We start from the raw sequence: 17987 nt of genomic DNA, 5'->3' as shown, positions 1-17987 counted from the left end.
GGATTATTCAACAAAATTTTTGCCATTTTTTGCTTTTATTCCATATCTATAGTTTTATTATCATATAAAGTCAAATGACAGTACACTAGATATGCTTCAAATGTCTATCATTAATCAATAGTTAAATATTAAAAATGAATAAAAGTTAATTTTTTTATTACATGAGAATAAATGGGAACAAAACACTATAGGAGAGAGTGTGTGAACTACCATACACTAGACATGTTATAACACCACAACTTCTTAAGGCACTCTTAGTTAGTCCTGCTTGAATTAACATATCTTTATATTCTGTAGTTTTGTTATCATGTGAAACACCACATGTTATATTGTCACAGCCAAGGAATGCATCTGGTTCAATCTTTTGAACACTCAATGGAATGTTGATCTGCTTTAATGATGTACATCCTTGAAAAGCACTTTGACCAATATTAACAACACTTTTATCTGGAATCAAAATTGCTTCAAGATTCTTGCATCCGAAGAAACAACTTGGTTCAATATTTCGAACTCTATCTGCAACTGCAAAGTATTTGTTCGTTGCTGCTGGTGGATATATGATGATCTTAGATCTATCAATGTTATATATTGCTCCATTATCGCTGCAGTAATTGGAAGAAATAAATGAATTCACATTTGCAAGTTTCACACAACCTTGGAATGCAAATGGCTCAATAGTAACTAATCTCGAACTGGACTGAATATTAATACTAACCAAACTCAAACAATCTTTAAAGCATTGACGAGACAAAACTTCAACATTATCAACAATATTGATACCAGTGATTCCTGTCATTGCAAAACATTCAACATCAAGAATTGTGCAGTTTGATGGAATAGAGATTGATGTTAAACTGCTGCAGTTCTTGAAACAGAATGCAGGAATTATTCCATTGCAAATAGAATCACCTTCAAATGTAACTGATTGTATGCCACAACTCATGAAACACGATTGTCCAATTGATGTGATACTCCTTGAAATAGTTAATGATCTAAGACTTTCGCATAAAAGGAAAGCATAATCTTGAAGTGTTATGTTTCCAGAAGAAGGGAAAGAAACAGATGATAATTGAGAACAGCTTTCAAAAGCATTTAGTGAAATTATTAGAGAATCAGTGGAAGAGAATTCAACCTGAGGAATTTTTGTGTTGCTTCGAAATGCAAATTGATCAATCAATGTCAAATCTTTTGAAAAAGAAATTGCTGAAGAAAGTTGACAACCATCAAAAGCATTATATCCAATCGATTTTATAGTTGCAAAACTTGGGAATTTTGTAAGATGGGTACATCCTTGGAAAGCATAATTCTCAATTTTTTCGATATGGCAAACACCTTCAACAACAACTTCTTGGAGATAGTCTCTATTAATAAATGCTTTAATTCCAATGGTTTTTAGTTCTGATGGCAAATGAATAACAGTTTCATTGAATCCAAAATATCCAAGAATTGTTGTATTGTCATCACTGAGCATTACATTATCTTCATTGATGTTCAACGTAGCATTATTTGACATTTTAGGAACAAACTTAGGAGAATTCGTAACAAAACCACTCTTCAGATCAGGCATTGGATAAGGGAAATAAACATTTTCTAAAATCGGACAATATGCCAACGCTCCTGTATATATAGCAGTAACACTTGGTGGAATAGTTAATGTTGTCAAAGCAGACATTTGAAACATTAAAGAAGATAGAAGTGTTAAATTAGTTGATAAAATGCAAGTTTGCAACTTCGGGCAGAGGTTGAAACATTGGGATCCACAGGAAACTACAGAGTTTGGCATAACAAATGATGTTAATTGTGATCGAAAGAAACCGTATGCATTTATCGTTTTTACACCTTCAGAAAGTTCAACAGTGGGAGCTTGGTAACTTACAAAAGCACCTTCAAAAATAATTTCAACAGTTGACAAAACCCGATAAGGAGTTGTGGGGGCACTGCAAACATAATACAAAATAGTTTGGTTAGCATCGTATAGGCCACGTCCATCAGAATATAAATAAGCATTTGCATTATCTGCTGAGATCGAATTCATCTTTACATCTGCATTAAAAGCCAATCCATAAAATGTTGAAACTCTTTTTGGTACTCTAAAGGTCGAAACAGATGTCGCATAAAAGAAATGCTTATTGATCGTCGTCAAAAGAGAATCACTGTCAATATCAACGCTAGTCAGCTTTAGATTGTCCGAAAAAGCAAAGTTATCTAACAAGGAAACCGACTTTGGAATGGTTATTGATGAAATTGAAACTCTTTGGAAGGCAGCATTGGAAATGCTGTTCAGATATGGAGGAAGAATTATTGATGTGACATTTCTACAGCCATAGAAGGCACTGTTTCCAATTGAAACTAACTTGGTGCATGCACTGAGATCAATAGAAAGGAGATAGTTACAGTCATAGAATGCATAGTTCTGGATATCCTTTAAATTTGGATCGGATTCGAAGCTGAATCCAAGAAGAGTTGTTTTTACATCTTTGAATGCATTTAATGTTGGACTGGATCCAGAAATCTTTTCGCATTTTGCAGAAATGATAATATAAGGGTCTTTCGTACTAACGGAATCAAGGGATTTCCCATCCGATGAGTATTCAGTAGATTGTAGTTTTGTTATTTATTCTATTGACATGACATCAAAAAAAATGTCACTTTTGTACATTGATGCCCTAAGTCTAGAGTAATTGAAATTCCCATAACCATAATTTCCATTTATATTTCAATATGGTAGTATATCCAATCTATTGGAATATTATATTATTTGATATAAAACTAGCTTCAATCACGATTTCTGAATAGCAAATTTTCCTAATTGATCTTATTATATCGATTTGAAAGATCAAATATAGATACTAATGTCGAATAAACAAACAAAATTAAATTTTTAACAATTAAGATATGAAGTAACAAAATATCAGTAATCAATTCGTATTACTCACAGTAAATTAATAAGGAAATAACACATCATAGTATGAATCCAATGTATTGTAATTAATATGATCATTCGATTTGAACTGGTTTAATTTCTTCGTCTGGATCTTCAGTATTCTCTTCTATGGGAATTTCAGCAATTTCTGATATTTTGTTATGTGAAAAATATATGAAATAGCAAAATATCAAAAACGGAATAATAAGAAAGATAACTGATGTCCTATTTGTATCAACAGCTTCTTTTGGACTGAGTTCTAAATTGTATTGTACTGATGGCATCCTTGAAAGTCTAAGAAACAAAAGATAGAGAATAAACATCGAAAAGTTTCTTTAACGAAAACTGAACGATTTTATCAATAATCAGTCTCTTTTCTCATGTAAAATAGAGTTTATCATATAGATAGCTACAATATTAAAGTGATAAAAATTTCATGATACAAATATTCACAATATTATGAAAAATCACTAAAATTCCTTTACGTTCTTACCGTATGTTTGCTTGCAAATAGATAACGATGTTAATAAAAATAAAATTAAATCAACAAACAGTTTAGATATATAACAAACAACCTTATATCAATACATCTGTAACAGTGATGTAATCAATGAGTTTCAGAAGAAAAAGATTTGATATGAGAGACACATGTCATAAAAATGACCTTGGCAAAGTCAAAAGTGGTCGGAATGACAAGTTTTTCAATCATCTCAAGTAACCGCTGAATCGCTAGAGCGTTTGAACAAGGGGAAGTTGCGAAAACAGCAGAAAAAATTGGGAAAAAGTCGTCAAAAGCAAGATCGCTGCTGGCTGTGATGAACTCTTCGCTTGTCGTGTCAATTGGCTTCTCTGTTCCGAATTCTTTCTCAAATCTTGCAATTTTGACGTATTCTTCAGTGCATTTCATTGCAGCGTATATGCACTGTAGAATATCGGATGGGTAACTATAGAAACCTGCTAAAAGTAACTGAATATGGGCAGCTTGAAAATTGACATCCGTATTTGCGATTTCCTTAAAAGATCTTTCGAAATTGCAATCTCTGATGAACTTTGCTTCAATTTTCAACTCTTTGGGAGACATGGATGACATTTGTGAGCAATTCGCAATAAATTGGTCAATTGCGGGCTGATTTATGTAAAGCCGTGAGTTTGTAGCGAAGAATCTATCAAAGAAGAACCTAGCGACTGATGTTCTGATGACCATTACTTCGTTTTTGTCAAGTTGACCGAATCTATCAACATATCTATTAATAAATGGCTGAAACGGTTTCATATTGATAGATTTCTTATCAACAGAGACAGTTTGCACAAGCTCATCGAAATCTTTAATGCTATTATGAGTATAAATGTAGTAATAAATAAAATCATCCAAAAAACATGGGGAACTATGCAATGTAACAGGATCAACTGTATAAGAGACTTCTTTTGCAACTGCAACTATTTGTAATTCTGGAATTGTTGGGTAAATTGGAGCTGTACTTAATCTTTTTGCATAACTATCAAGAATTTGGATTCTTTTACGTTTCATAATATTAACTGGATTGTCGTCATGCGACATTTGAAGAAATCTTCGTAATTCATGAAAATCCATGACGGCTGGTGTTTTTTTATCGAAAAGTTCTTGAAAAAGACATGCAATCGGCGATATTTTTGCTACAGAATCTCTGAAAAAGTTCTCAGAATACTTTTCAAGTTGCTTTTGGAGCTTTTCCATCTTCCTGATTGCAAATCTAACTTGTGGTTGCATTCCTGTCAGATCAGTCGGGTGAAATTTAAATAGCTTATTCCTATATTTTACAGATTCACGTCCTAGTTCAGCAACAAGTGCATTGATTTCTAAAATCTGATTCTCCATTGCTTCTAGAACGGATTTACTCGTTTTTGCATCAGGGGGTAAAATATCTATGAATCTCATGAAATCAGGATGAACAACAGTATCAAGATTAATATGTATAAACGATTTGTTCATAGATTATTCTTTTTCTTACCTTTTTTTACAGGGGGGAAAATTTATTGGCTGGAAGAATAACCTTAATTCTGATCATAGCAATTGCATCAACTGTCTATAAATTTTCTAAAATCAAATTACATTTTTGACAAATTTTTTAGGGATCGTAATTGTCAATTTTTTCAGCAATGGATCTGACATGGAAATCACAATAAAATTACTCATCGTTTAAATAATGGACTGAATCCAAGACGTTCTGTTGACTTAGAAAGCGCATTACGAATTTTATTAGAATCAAAATAAGGTTTTCAGCTTATTTTATATGTTATATATGAATGAACTACACAACACAAACAAAGCAATGATATCATGCTTTCCAAATTGCATAAATATTAGTATTTGATAAAAAATTGCGTATTTTTTTCAAAAAATAAGCATAAGCAATGCTATAACTTTACACACATATAAACAAAACAATGTTAAGTCAATTAAAGATTAATAATATCATAAATAAAGAAATTATCTTCATTAATTCATGGAAAAAGGAACATATCTAAAAAGAATTCATATACTATATAACTTATATATATCTAGTCTGATAATTAACATTGATTCTTTCTGCAAATTCTTTGCAAATTTGTGAATTTGACAAATCAACTAAATTTGATCCAGAAGGAATGAAATAAGCAAACAGATATGTCTCATATGTTACAATAAGCGTCTTTGCTTTTGAAATAGTTTCAATAATTTCTAAAATGTCAGAATTTCGATCAAATCTAACAAAATTATCCGAAACTGACGGTTCTTTATTGTTTCGGAATGATAGATCGACAATTAAATTTTCGTCGATAATTTGTTCTGAATTAAATAAATTTCTGAGCTTTTGCGGATCAGTAATATTACTAATGATGAAATCTATGTGCTGCTCTCTTGTTCTTGGCTTTGATTCATTCAATAAATCAACAGCTCCAATTGCAGGGATAAAACTAATAAAATTCGAGCATCTGTAATCAATAGATGATATAACTTCTGAAGTGGTAATCTTCTTAATAACCTTTTCTACATTTTTGTTCGGATTTAGCAAATAAACCGGATTATGTCCTTCATTTTGTATATGAATGTACAGTGGAAGTAAACTATTGATTAAAACATCTGATGCAGATTCATAGTTCGATGAGAGCACGTATAAATTTGAAAAAGGATAAATCAATCGATTTTCATTGGTAATTTTTGAAATAGACTTAGTAATAATCTCGAAATCAACTGTTTCATTAGATGATACATGGTAAGAGAACTCTGAATTGTTGTATTCTGTAATAAATTGAAACTTTTTATCTTTAATACAAACATTGCTGATTTTAAGGGCGTTATTTATCTCTGCTATGATTGTAGATGCAATGTTTTGGAAAACCGTCACAGAATTTATATAAACGTTGCGTGTTTCGAGTAAATATTTTTGGCATGATATTGAAACAGTTGCATTTCCTGAAGATTTCTGGATGATATTAAACGAATATCTACTTTCATTTCGTTCTAAGTCCCAAAACGGTGGTACAAATGTTGTATGAAAATTATTAATTTTTGTTTCAATTTTAAGCATCAAAGGTGCAGCATTTTGCGGAAATTGTCTAAGTTTATCTGTTTCTATTTCAATATGTATTCTATTGTCTTGTGCTGAAACATTTTCAACGTGAATGGAAAAACAATCAATATTATCATAATTTTTTGGTAACGGAAAGTTTGTTGGGCTACTATCTAATGCTACTGCTACTACAAACACAAAAGATAGTGAAATAGCAACAAAATACCTTAAAAATCCATTATAAAGCATTCATTGTCACTTTTTTCTCAATATGATTCCTATTATTTTGGAAAAACAAGATAAAAACCAATAACGACATGATCACAAGATTAATATTTTCAAATCAAAATCTTCTGACAAGGGTTCTTCGCTTTGACGGATTCTGGGAACAGTCACTTTTATGTCAAAATCGGATTTTTTTTTCAGTTTTTAGGTTTTCTCTTTTCTAATGCAACAACAACTTATGATAGCTATCGGCGTTGCAGCAATTCTTGCTGTCATCGTCGTTATCATCCTTGTCGTCCTTATCAAGCGTGACAAGCGCCCTAACAACGTCTACATCGTTGGCTGCCTTGGTGCCGGCAAGACAAAACTCTTCTACCACCTCACAGCCCACAGAATTCATCCAACAGTTACATCACAAACAGAAAATCGCTTCTCGCTCATTGTAAAGAATCGTATTATCAATTTGATCGATGAACCAGGCCATGCACGTGTAAAAACACAAGTTCTCTCATCAATTCGTGATGCCAAGGCCATCATTTTCGTTATCGATAGCGAAACAGTTCTTTCTCAGATGAGTGACATCGCAAACCTTCTCTATGATGTTCTCTCTCAGCCAGAAATCATCAAGAACCGCGTTCCAGTCCTCATTCTCGGCGCAAAGACAGACTTACACTCCGCTCGTCCAATTGACGTCATTCGCGAGGAACTTGAAAAGGAATTCGACTACCTCCGTAACAACCGTCAGCAGTCTGACCAAGTTGAAGGCGGAAACTCCGAATTCTTGTTCCTTGGTGAAGAAAACGCTGAATTCAACTTCGACCAGCTTTACACAAACAAGATCTGGTTCCGTACATGCTCTGTCAACAATGACAGCACTCAGGATGTTATGGACTTCATCGAAAAGATGGTCAAATAATTTATCTATTCATAAATATATTCTCTTACACAACAACTAACATACTTTTTACTACTATGTAAGAATGCTCGAATAAACTAAAAATTTCCTTTAATAATTTTTTATTGATTCATTTCACTATGAATTAGACAATTTTCTTATGTGTCACTCTCATTTTTAGGTGGTAAAATCTATTAAAATGCTATGAATTCATTATAGATTATGAAAACAAATTCATTTCTAATTCGATTGACCATAAAGACATAATCTATTAGTTAAATTAAATCCAAATAAACTATTTAAACCAATTGCCTAGATTTATTTATAGTAGTTTCATTTCTTTCTTGCTCAAAAGAGAATCAGGCAAGTTATATTAAAATCTTGTCACTTTTCTCATAAAGAAATGCTTCACACCCTCGGACCCAAGAATGGGCTTATAACTTTACTGAGCAATTATCTGAGTGGTGATGAAGGCAATACAAGCAATATTGTTCAGAAGATAAAACAAGCACCGCCGTCAGTTTTAATTCCAACATTCTCTTTTTTAGGACGTTGGATAACAATAAACATGAATAATCCGAAAAATGAAACTAGCCAACATAAGTTAAACGATGCATTTCAATTTCTCGGAGTCATCGCTAATAGAGTTCCTCCAGTTTTAGTTCATTTCTCAACACACGACATGAACTGGGATATTTTCGACCAACAATGGGTCTTCAATCCATTCTTCAAGCCAATAAAAGAGAGAATTGCACAATTAAAGTCATACGTTCAGCCGAGAAATTTCATAATGCAGGCGTTACCTTCAAGATTAGAGCTATTCGAGAACACATTCTCTTTTGATGGCGAACTACTTGACTTAGACCCTGCTTACGAGGTCGCAATCATGAAATATATGCGGCGTTTAATTATAAATCACGCGCCGATGAGTAAATTCAGAATTTTCTCGCATCAAAGGAACTACCGAGAAATTCTGACCAAATCCTTCCTTGACGTTATCGATTCTTTGAACGATGCCAAAAATGCAACTCATGAAGAGCTTATTTTCGCGTTTTCTATGATATTTCTATACATTAACGCTTTTACATCCTCCAATGAGCTGGATGGCCAAATGTTTGCCAAATACTTGCAATCCAGGCCTTATATTTCTCCATTTTGTATGTTAGGAGTTGTTAACCATATTCCGCAGACCGCCTACTTATTTAATCTTCTTACACCACAGGAAGTAAATTCCAGCCTAGAACAGATAACAAATCTCAATCCTCAGCAATATAATATGCAAGATTTCTCAATTACTAACCAAGGGAAAAACAAAATATTACCTTTCGTCAAGCAATTACCAAATATCGTCTCCAATTACTTCCTTTGTACTCCAAACCAAACAAATTCAGAAGTCGACCAAAAAATGGACGACGCGGACTTCCTAACCTTCATTCATACATCTGGACATCAAATACCAATCAAGATGAAGCAGACTCTCTGCATCGCTCGCGCTAGAAAAGTCAGTGTTTACGTAGTTTCTTGCATGGGAATTTTACTTTTACGGTGCATCATATTTTCAATACAGAAAACAATTATAGATTGTGCGGAGACACGAATGTTCACTCCAGATTTTTGTACTTTTGTTCAAACTGTTTTTTCAATATTAAGTCCGGCTTTTGCATCAGGAATCTGCGGAAAGTTCTTAGATCCGAAAGAAAAGGAACAAGAGATTACAATTCTCATCGCCAGAGCTTTGTATTTCCACGCTTTACATATTGCAATCCAACATGACTCTGTTGACAATCTGAGAGCGTTTTTGTTCAGAGCATTGGCCATTCCTTCATCAGAGGACACAGCCCGACTCATAATTGCTAAGTTATTACAATCTGATTCTCCAAAGATGTCAGAAAAGACCATGGACCTCATCATCAACTCCGCAGACTTACTGATAAACCTTGAGTTCATCGATGCCATCACATTCTGCAGCGATGTCGGAAACTGCGAAGAATTCGAGAAATTAAGCGAAATGAAAGAACGTCTGAAGCAGAATATACAGATTATGCCAAGCATTGAATCGAAAGACGAGCTCTTCTGTGTAGAATTTTTCAAATCTGACAAAGGTTTAAACGAAATCTCTGCTTATTTCGTTGGAAAGCTCCAATCCCTTACAGCAGCGACCGCTATAAAGGAAATCTCTAAGATTTTGGACGAAGCTGAGTCAGAAGACCGACTTTACCATGCATTGAGGCTAATAATGATGACGCAGTTCCTCAAACTCAATGCTGTTGCAGAGATCTTAGTCAAATACATCACGAAGATGCTCGCAACATTCGAAAAACCAGCAGATACGAGTCAATTTGAAATCAGGAAGTGCGAACACGGCCTTTTACTTGGCCAATGCCTTCTTGGCCGCTTGCTTATCCTTAGATTCAACGATTTGGCCCTTCAACTGATGGAGAACATGATGAATCCTCTGATGCAAGACAAATTAGCCCTTCATTGGATCGCCAGATTCACTTCTTTGTACAGGGAATACATCACTCCCGATGTTGCCGCTCTTTTCCTCCAAGTTCTTCCTTCCCTTCCTTCCGCAAACGACCTTTTAGTTTCAGGAGACGACGAACAAGCGATTGACATCATTGTGAACAACATTGTTGTGCGGAAAGAGCTTCTTCTGCACAGCCCCGATGCAATAAACAGCGAGTACTGGAGCCAGCACGACCACGCGATGTCATTCTCCATAGCAACTCTCTGTCTTTCATCGAGAACAAGCAGAGAATTGGCCGAATTCATTGCCCGACCAATTTTCGATGCAGGAAAAGTTCTGAAGTTTAAAGAGGAGATCGCAATAACTGTTGCACAACTTGCAGGCAGAATGAACTTCGAGACATCATGTGCTTTCTTTGAGTTCCTCATGGAGCACAGTCCATCAGCATCGAGTGTAATTGCTGGCAGAACATTCCTCGCTACAGCAAGGATTGACGTTTTTGCTTTTGTCTGCCAGATGTGCAAAGACATGATTTCTGGCGATGCAGCGAAATTGGACGCGTTCATGAGGATGATTGTGCCAAGTTACTTGAGGTTGAAGGGAAATGACAACATCGCAGCGAGATTACTCTGTAAATTACTTGAGTCTGTCAATGAAGAAACACCTAGAGCATTGCAGGAAGCTGTGATTGATGTTGTTTCTCTGATTTACTTCAAATTGAACCTTCAGCCTGCAAGAGCTACTTTTGTTTCTTCTGCTGGACATTTCTCTCCTGATTTGAAGCAGTTCATAGCTTTCTCTCTCGCAACTGACATGTACTCAACAAAGAGAGATTACAAGTAATTTTTCAATTGTTTTATATTTTATTTTTATATGTTTTGTTAAATTATATTCTAATTTTCTTCATCTTTTTATTCATTTTTATACAACGAGAAAGCTATAGTTAATATCTTAGAGTTCTCAATATTCTTTCTTACACGGAAGAATCATTTATATTTACTCGTCTGATTTTAGTTCAATTTCTAATAACTGGGATGAATTGTCATTGTAAATTAACTCTAAACACTCTCAATATTGCATTACAATGTAATATTTACTTGTTTTCTTATTGATGTGAAACAAGACAATCATTTTATTTAAAAAACAGTTTTTTGATATGAAAAATAAAGAATGAAACAAAATAATTTATTGAAGAAAGAAACATATAAATTAAAGAGATTCAGCAGGTTTTTCATCATGTTGCTCTGGATCCTGAGTAACTTTGTCGTCAACTTGTTCAGGATCAGCGTCAGCAGCGAAGGAACCTTCATCTTCCTCGATGTTGACAATTTCCATCTGTTCTGATGGGAGAGACTGTTCCCGGTGCTTGATTGTGAAGATAGGAATGCCGAGGCCAGTAGAAAGGCTGTAAACAACGTTGATATCTGTGATAAGCATCAGTGCCAAGTGAGCGTAGAACAAAATCATCCAGTACTGCTCTGAAAACACAATTTCTGGAAGTAATGGAACAGCAATCAAGATCCACTCGATGACCTGGATGGCGCTGAAAAGAGATAATGCTGATTTTCCGGTCAAAATTGCAACAATAATCATTTGACCGCCGTATTGAAGAACAAGACCGCAGAGCATGATGAAGTATGGAGACATGTTGAAGAATTTCATCGAAATGGCGTTGGCAAGGAATAATCCGAAAGTAATGAAGCAAGGAAGGATTGCAAGAAGGCCCTGCTTGATTTTAGATGGTTCGTTCCAGATCTCTTTGAATACGTCATAGAAAATGAGGAGAAGTGTAAAAACAAAACCGATAATGAAGGCATAGTTGAAGAAATTCCAGCTATAGAAGTTTTTCATCCTTATCTTGATACCGCATGAGATCTGTGCAAGGCCAAGAAGGAAGAGACCCTCGTCTGGACCGTTCAAGTAACCGAGATAGAACTTATGAGTGCAAAACTCTTCCCAGGTTGTGAGAAGGAAGCCAATACCCATGCAGGAGACGAATACAAATGTTTTGGTTGAAGCATGGTACTCGAAAACCATTGAAGCCTTCATTAATTCGAGGCATCCGGTGATAGCGTCGCAACCGTGGTCAAAGAACTGACCAAGAGAGGATGATGAGCCTGTTCTTCTTGCCTGTTTACCATCGAGGTTGTCTAATGTCTGATAAATTAATAAGCAAGCGCCATCAACAATACATAACCAATCTGGAAGGGCTACTTTCATGAAAGAGGAATAGTGGAATGAAAGACAGAATGAAACAACTTCAAAGAGGAATCCTGTGAGTGTAATAACGTTGGGGGCGAGCCACATTGGGAATTTCTCGACCATCCAGTTCCAGATGTACTTGAAACAGAATCGAACCATTAATGAGTCATCTGTGCCTGAGTATTTGTGATTTTTGGCTGCTGTGAGCTCTTCTTGGGTAAAGATCTGCATCCGAAACTGAAATTTATTAATGGCCATACAAAATTCAATAAACGACATTGAAAAAAATTTGTGAGGATTGAATCTCCCGATCACTTTACAAACGATTATTTTCAATACACGAACTCTCATTTTTTTTTTCTTGAATCAATTCATTCTCATCGATATGACCATGGTCGAAACAAATAAATTAGAAAAAGAAGATTGATACAACATACTAATCAGCTTGTAAATGTCATTTCTCTGGAAAATGAATAATCTTTTGTCTTTTTTCTTATTTTCGTTCAAAAATTCAAAATTCAGCATCAAACACATGCATTATTGCACAACAAATAGCAATCAAACTTATAATTTCAAAATTTCGAAAAAAAATAGAAATCATTTAAAACCATGCTTCAAAATTACGATAAACAGATTGGGTTCAACCAATTTATACCTTTTGTCATAGTATTTTCCAGATTAAAGAAAGAAATTTTATATTTGCTGTTTTTTTGGGAATTTGCGATTCATGTGATATGAGCAAAATCATTGAATAGAATAAATACATATCTTACCTGTCTTTTTATCAAGATTTGTATATAATTTTGTGAAATCCAAGAATTAGAGCAATAAACTACAACCACCTCATAGGTAGTCATTTCGAGAACGAATAAATATCTTGCAAATGAATAATCTGAGGTAATACGATATCAATATAAGTAGTAAGGAGTCTTGTATTGTTGAGCCCTATCACTCTTTCAGATATAAACTTATCATTTATCGGAGTAAGGATTATTTTACTAAAAAAAATTAATTCAAAATATTTTTTTTTCAAGCGAAGATGTCAGAATTTTGAGAACATTCACCGTTTTTATTCACAAGCTTGGTGCAATGAATTATTTTATAAATAAAGTGATTTATCTTGGAGAATTTTTAAATTTCAATCCTTTACATCATAGTTTTTTTTTTAGTTTCCAAAAAATAACAAAATCAAGCGACTCGACCATAATGAATGATTTCACAACTCTCACAGAGAGTGGCTGTGACCTATCTAACTACAAGATGGAGCTAGCTAGAGATCGAAACAGCAGAACACTCTCTTTGAGATCAATCAAACGACCTTCGATTTACAATCTGAGGAATGCACAGAATGTGCAACAATGCATTCTTAGCAATTCAGCATGTAATCTGAATCAACTCTCAATGGATATCAACGACGTGGCTTCTATTTTCAACTCTGGAAATTCATCGAATATCTCGGCACTTATGAACCGTATAGAGAGTCTAGAACTCAAACCAATACAATTCGCAAAAATATTGTTCAAAAATGATATTTTAATTGAACCAATTTTAAACGCAGTACAATGTGATATAGATATTGAAACCAAGATAAAGATTTTCAACTTCTTACAGTTACTCTCAAATGTTTTACCTAAAGAAATTATCGAAGAATTTATCGATAAAGACCTTTGCTTAATTATCTTTTCGATTCTGAGTGAAGGAAATGAATCCATATATGAATCACTCTATCATCTTATAGCAGGACTTTGTTCAGTTTCTTCATATGCAAGAGATGGCTTCATTTCTTTTGGAATCCAAACTACTCTAGTCGAAATAGCCTCCAATTCTTCCACAAAATCAGCAGTAGATGGCGCATGCTCAGCTCTTGTTTCTATTTTTCAGAATTCAGAACCAATTGAAATAGCTATCCTTTTAGAATGCTTAGAACCAATATCCAATCTTCTACGCCTTGAGTCAGCGAATGCAGTTCAAGATATTATCAACTGTTTGGTTGAAATGTCGAACAAAACTCCCGCAATCATCTTTGCAATGTATTCTGCTGGATTATATCCTGTAATATACGAACTCATGGACAATCCACAGCTAACTGCTTCAGCTTTATGCCTCATCGGAAACATGAGTAACGCGAGTGGTCCACAAGTGAAGACTTTGATTGATTTGGGCATCATGGACAAGCTATTGGCATTCATGTCTACAGAATATGTTACTTACTCCCTTTGGATTTTGTCGAATATGATTGAATCTGCTCCGAATTTGCTGTTGAGTTTCTTTGACAGCGATTTCGTCAACAGCTTACTTCAGCAATTCGACACATCCGACTTCGAAGTCAAGAAAGAAGCAATTTTCTTCATTTCCACTTTAATTGTTTTCACGGACAGCGCAAATCTGGCTGTTTATATGACAGAAAACATTGTTGAGTTCATTATAGAGATGCTTGGCTGCGGAGTTTCGATGATCGAATTGAGATGTATCGATACTTTGATAAAACTTCTTCAGGTTGCATTATCAAGTGATGCATTCGAAGGATTTATTAGTAGTTTGTTCGAATCTGATATTAGAGATCGACTTCAGGAATTAATTACACCTGATAATCTTATTTTGGCCGAAAGAAGTGCATTTTTACTTCATAAGATTGAATCACTATCTGTATATTAATTAGAATTATTGTTTTTATCTTATATTTTTGATGATTTTATTGTTGAAAATATTAAATATTTTTGTTTTATATAAAATTTTAAAATATCAATATAAAATAAGTTTAACTTTTCTGTATTCTATTACAAATACGCCAAATACGTCTGTATAATGCTACTAAGGAACTTAGTGGCTGCATTTGTGCTTTCCGACTGTTTCATCTGTGCCGACAGACTTTCCGCAGTGGCATGAGTGGAGTTCAGACTCGAGTGGAATGTTGACTTTGAAGTATGATGAGAAGATATCTGAGGAGTAATCTAATTCTGCACCACGAAGGTAGAGAAGGGCCTTGTCATCGAGGACAACAGCAGCACCATCCTGCTGGAAGAGGTGATCTCCCTTACGAGCAGCAGAGTCAAAGCTGAAATCGTATTGGAAGCCTGCGCAGCCACCAGATTTGAGTGTAATGCGAAGCATCTTGTTCTCGAAATCTGTCTTAAGGAGCTCCTTGATCTGTTTGATAGCAGCTGGTGTCATTGAGAAGGCTGCTTTCTTCTGAGCGAAGTTGGAGAAGAACTGCGAAAGCATTTATGTCAATTTTATAATTGTTTACAAGAGTTCACAATATTCTTGATTGCTTAATTTTATAATATAATAGAGTAAAATCATCAGACGGGTTGAGATATGCCCAAATTTCTACTCTATACCATCTGGGAAATCTTTCATCGATTTTTTGCTTTCAAATTTTATGGGCAAATCAAGATATAGGCATCAAGGACTATGTTAAAAATAACAAAGCGATTTTGGTATTTGGGAAATTTGGGTGCTCTCAATTAATAATATGCTCTCAATTGATTGATTCAATTTTGAATTGTATGATCGGCTTAATAACTTTTATTAATAACTTTTACCAAACAGATGATATTTACTTTAAAACCTTTAAGAACCGAAAAGTGCCAGAAAAACGTCACTTGTCCAGCCAACTTTGCGAATTCATGAAATAGGAACCGAACAAATTCAGCATCACATTAATTACTAAAAGTATTATTCTAATATCCAACAAAAACGCATCAAATCTCATAAAATTAATTTTTCAATTATATTTTTTGGAAAAGATACATATCTCCATCAGTACATTACACTCAACTCATAATCGAATACATAATTATCAACACAATGTTTCCAAAAATCAAATCTAGAAATACAATATTATATAAAATCTTTCCTAAATAGATCAGTTAACTTACTATTAGCTTAATTTCAATTACCTTATCAATTACAATCAAATATTTTAAAAATTAAGGGGTAATTTGGATAGGATAGCAAATAAAAACAGTTTATAACAATATATATTCATATAACAGTTAATATCTGTGGCCTATGTTGTTGAATGACCTATCTCTAGGCATTCCTCTTCGGCCACCGCCTCTTCCACCTCTAGAACCACCTCTTCTCTGAGACTGGATGTGCTGAGCGAATTCTTCAAGCCCGTCAGGAATTGGTTGTTGTGTCTTCCTTAAATGGGCCAAAAGAGCGATGAGGAACGGCTCATTTGACTCATTCCAGAAACTTGTAGCGACACCGCGTCTTCCAGCACGTCCTGTTCTTCCAATACGGTGGATGTACGAGTCTACGTCGGTCGGGAGGTCCATGTTGATGACGTGGCCGACGTTCGGAATATCAATACCACGGGCAGCGACATCTGTAGCGACCATGATGCGCGCACGACCTGATGTGAAGCCATCGAGAGCGGCCAGACGGTTGTCCATGTCTCTATCGCCGTGGATAGCGACAACTGGGTAATTTTCCTCGTAAAGGTAGTCCTCGATGCGGTCAACGCTTGTCTTTCTTTCGGCGAAGACAAGTGTGGGGCAATCGTGAGCGTTCAAGAAGTCGATGAGGGCTGGGAATTTGTCGTAATCGCGAACGTACTCGAAGTGCTGCTCAATCAAGGCCGGAGGGTCCTGGAGGCCGACCTCAATGCGCGTGAAGGCCGATTTCATGAAACTCCTGGCCAAATTCTGGACTTCTGAAGGGAATGTGGCGCTAAAGAGTAAAGTTTGGCGATTCGCGATTTCCGTCATGTCGAAACCGTTGATTACTTCGCTAATCTGCGGTTCGAAGCCCATGTCGAGCATTCTGTCGGCTTCATCGAGAATTAAGTATTTTACGTATTTAAGCTGAAGCTGGCCACGCTTGAGGATATCGTTGAGACGTCCTGGTGTAGCAACGAGAATGTTGCAAGCGTAGCTGAGCTGTCTGAGTTGAAGATGAATTGGGGATCCACCGAAAACGCAAACAGTCTGAAGACCTGTTCCTTCTGCGAACTTGTTGATTTGGTCCTCGATCTGAAGCGCCAATTCACGTGTAGGACACATGATAACTACCGATGGATGAATATATAATTGCATTTTGAGTAATTGAGTGATAACTGGCAACATGAATGCTGCTGTCTTACCACTGCCTGTTTGAGAAGTGACAATTAAATCATGTCCATTAAGAATGTAAGGAATTGAGTATTTTTGAACTGCAGTTGGGAATTTGTAGCCCAATCCTGCGATATTGCTGAGAATTTGATTGTCAACACCACAGCGTGGGAATTGAGTAATCGGATCGAGTTGATTTGTTGAATGAACTTTGACTTCGGAATCTTCATAAACTTGGAAATCTTCGCTTGCTTCGTTCTGAGCGAAAAGTTCTTCGACTTGCTGGTCAGAGATTTCGCTGAGGCGAGCTGGAACTGAGAAAGAACGGGCCATTCCGCGGTTTGCTGTTCTACGTGATCTACGATTTGCTTGGAAATGGCTTTGCTTTTCGTTAGCAAGCGCTTCTGTAGCGGAGTTTTGTGCCATATGTGGTTGAACACCTTGGGCACGGAGATGTGGAGGAATATATGCTGCACACATTTGTTTTAAATGCCGCCTTGACCAAAACCGTTAATTTTATATTTTTACTTTTAATTCCTCTCAAATGAAAATTTTATTCTGGATATCAATTTTTTCAATAAATTTCATCAGATATCGATTGATAATTTTGCAAAGATTTCTTTTGAAAATTTATTTTCGATTTTTGCCCTGCCTGACAAAATTCGCAACAACAATGCTTGGA

The 17987-nt window shown here is 35.3% G+C and overlaps 7 protein-coding genes across 7 annotated transcripts; 3 read left to right on the top strand and 4 right to left on the bottom strand.

The window, feature by feature from the left end:
* Nucleotides 1–135: 135 nt before the first annotated feature.
* On the bottom strand, nt 136–3257 carry TVAGG3_0007720 (surface antigen family; the record flags this gene model as incomplete). Its single annotated transcript, XM_001316228.1, has 1 exon — nt 158–2035. The coding sequence occupies one exon, from the start codon at nt 2033–2035 to the stop codon at nt 158–160; it is 1878 nt and encodes a 625-aa protein (XP_001316263.1).
* Nucleotides 3258–3426: 169 nt separating this feature from the next.
* Nucleotides 3427–4901, bottom strand: TVAGG3_0007710 (VPS9 domain family; the record flags this gene model as incomplete). Its single annotated transcript, XM_001316229.2, has 1 exon — nt 3531–4892. The coding sequence occupies one exon, from the start codon at nt 4890–4892 to the stop codon at nt 3531–3533; it is 1362 nt and encodes a 453-aa protein (XP_001316264.1).
* A 1890-nt stretch (nt 4902–6791) lies between these two features.
* Nucleotides 6792–7869, top strand: TVAGG3_0007700 (signal recognition particle binding; the record flags this gene model as incomplete). Its single annotated transcript, XM_001316230.1, has 1 exon — nt 6902–7594. The coding sequence occupies one exon, from the start codon at nt 6902–6904 to the stop codon at nt 7592–7594; it is 693 nt and encodes a 230-aa protein (XP_001316265.1).
* Nucleotides 7870–7974: 105 nt separating this feature from the next.
* Nucleotides 7975–10940, top strand: TVAGG3_0007690 (uncharacterized protein; the record flags this gene model as incomplete). The annotated part of the gene is made up of 1 exon (XM_001316231.1): nt 7977–10886. One exon carries the CDS (start codon nt 7977–7979, stop codon nt 10884–10886), a length of 2910 nt encoding a protein of 969 aa, XP_001316266.1.
* A 276-nt stretch (nt 10941–11216) lies between these two features.
* Nucleotides 11217–12524, bottom strand: TVAGG3_0007680 (CDP-alcohol phosphatidyltransferase class-I family; the record flags this gene model as incomplete). The annotated part of the gene is made up of 1 exon (XM_001316232.1): nt 11253–12524. One exon carries the CDS (start codon nt 12522–12524, stop codon nt 11253–11255), a length of 1272 nt encoding a protein of 423 aa, XP_001316267.1.
* Nucleotides 12525–13349: 825 nt separating this feature from the next.
* TVAGG3_0007670 (nuclear import signal receptor protein) lies at nt 13350–15502 on the top strand (the record flags this gene model as incomplete). The annotated part of the gene is made up of 1 exon (XM_001316233.1): nt 13452–14900. One exon carries the CDS (start codon nt 13452–13454, stop codon nt 14898–14900), a length of 1449 nt encoding a protein of 482 aa, XP_001316268.1.
* Nucleotides 15503–15783: 281 nt separating this feature from the next.
* TVAGG3_0007660 (ATP-dependent RNA helicase DBP3 family) lies at nt 15784–17837 on the bottom strand (the record flags this gene model as incomplete). Its single annotated transcript, XM_001316235.1, has 1 exon — nt 16244–17785. The coding sequence occupies one exon, from the start codon at nt 17783–17785 to the stop codon at nt 16244–16246; it is 1542 nt and encodes a 513-aa protein (XP_001316270.1).
* Nucleotides 17838–17987: the final 150 nt, after the last annotated feature.

Source organism: Trichomonas vaginalis, chromosome IV (assembly GCF_026262505.1).
Source record: "Trichomonas vaginalis G3 chromosome IV, whole genome shotgun sequence".
Lineage (NCBI taxonomy): Eukaryota > Parabasalia > Trichomonadida > Trichomonadidae > Trichomonas > Trichomonas vaginalis.
The sequence above is the reverse complement of the archived record's forward strand: the minus strand, read 5'-3'. Positions and strand labels throughout refer to the sequence as shown.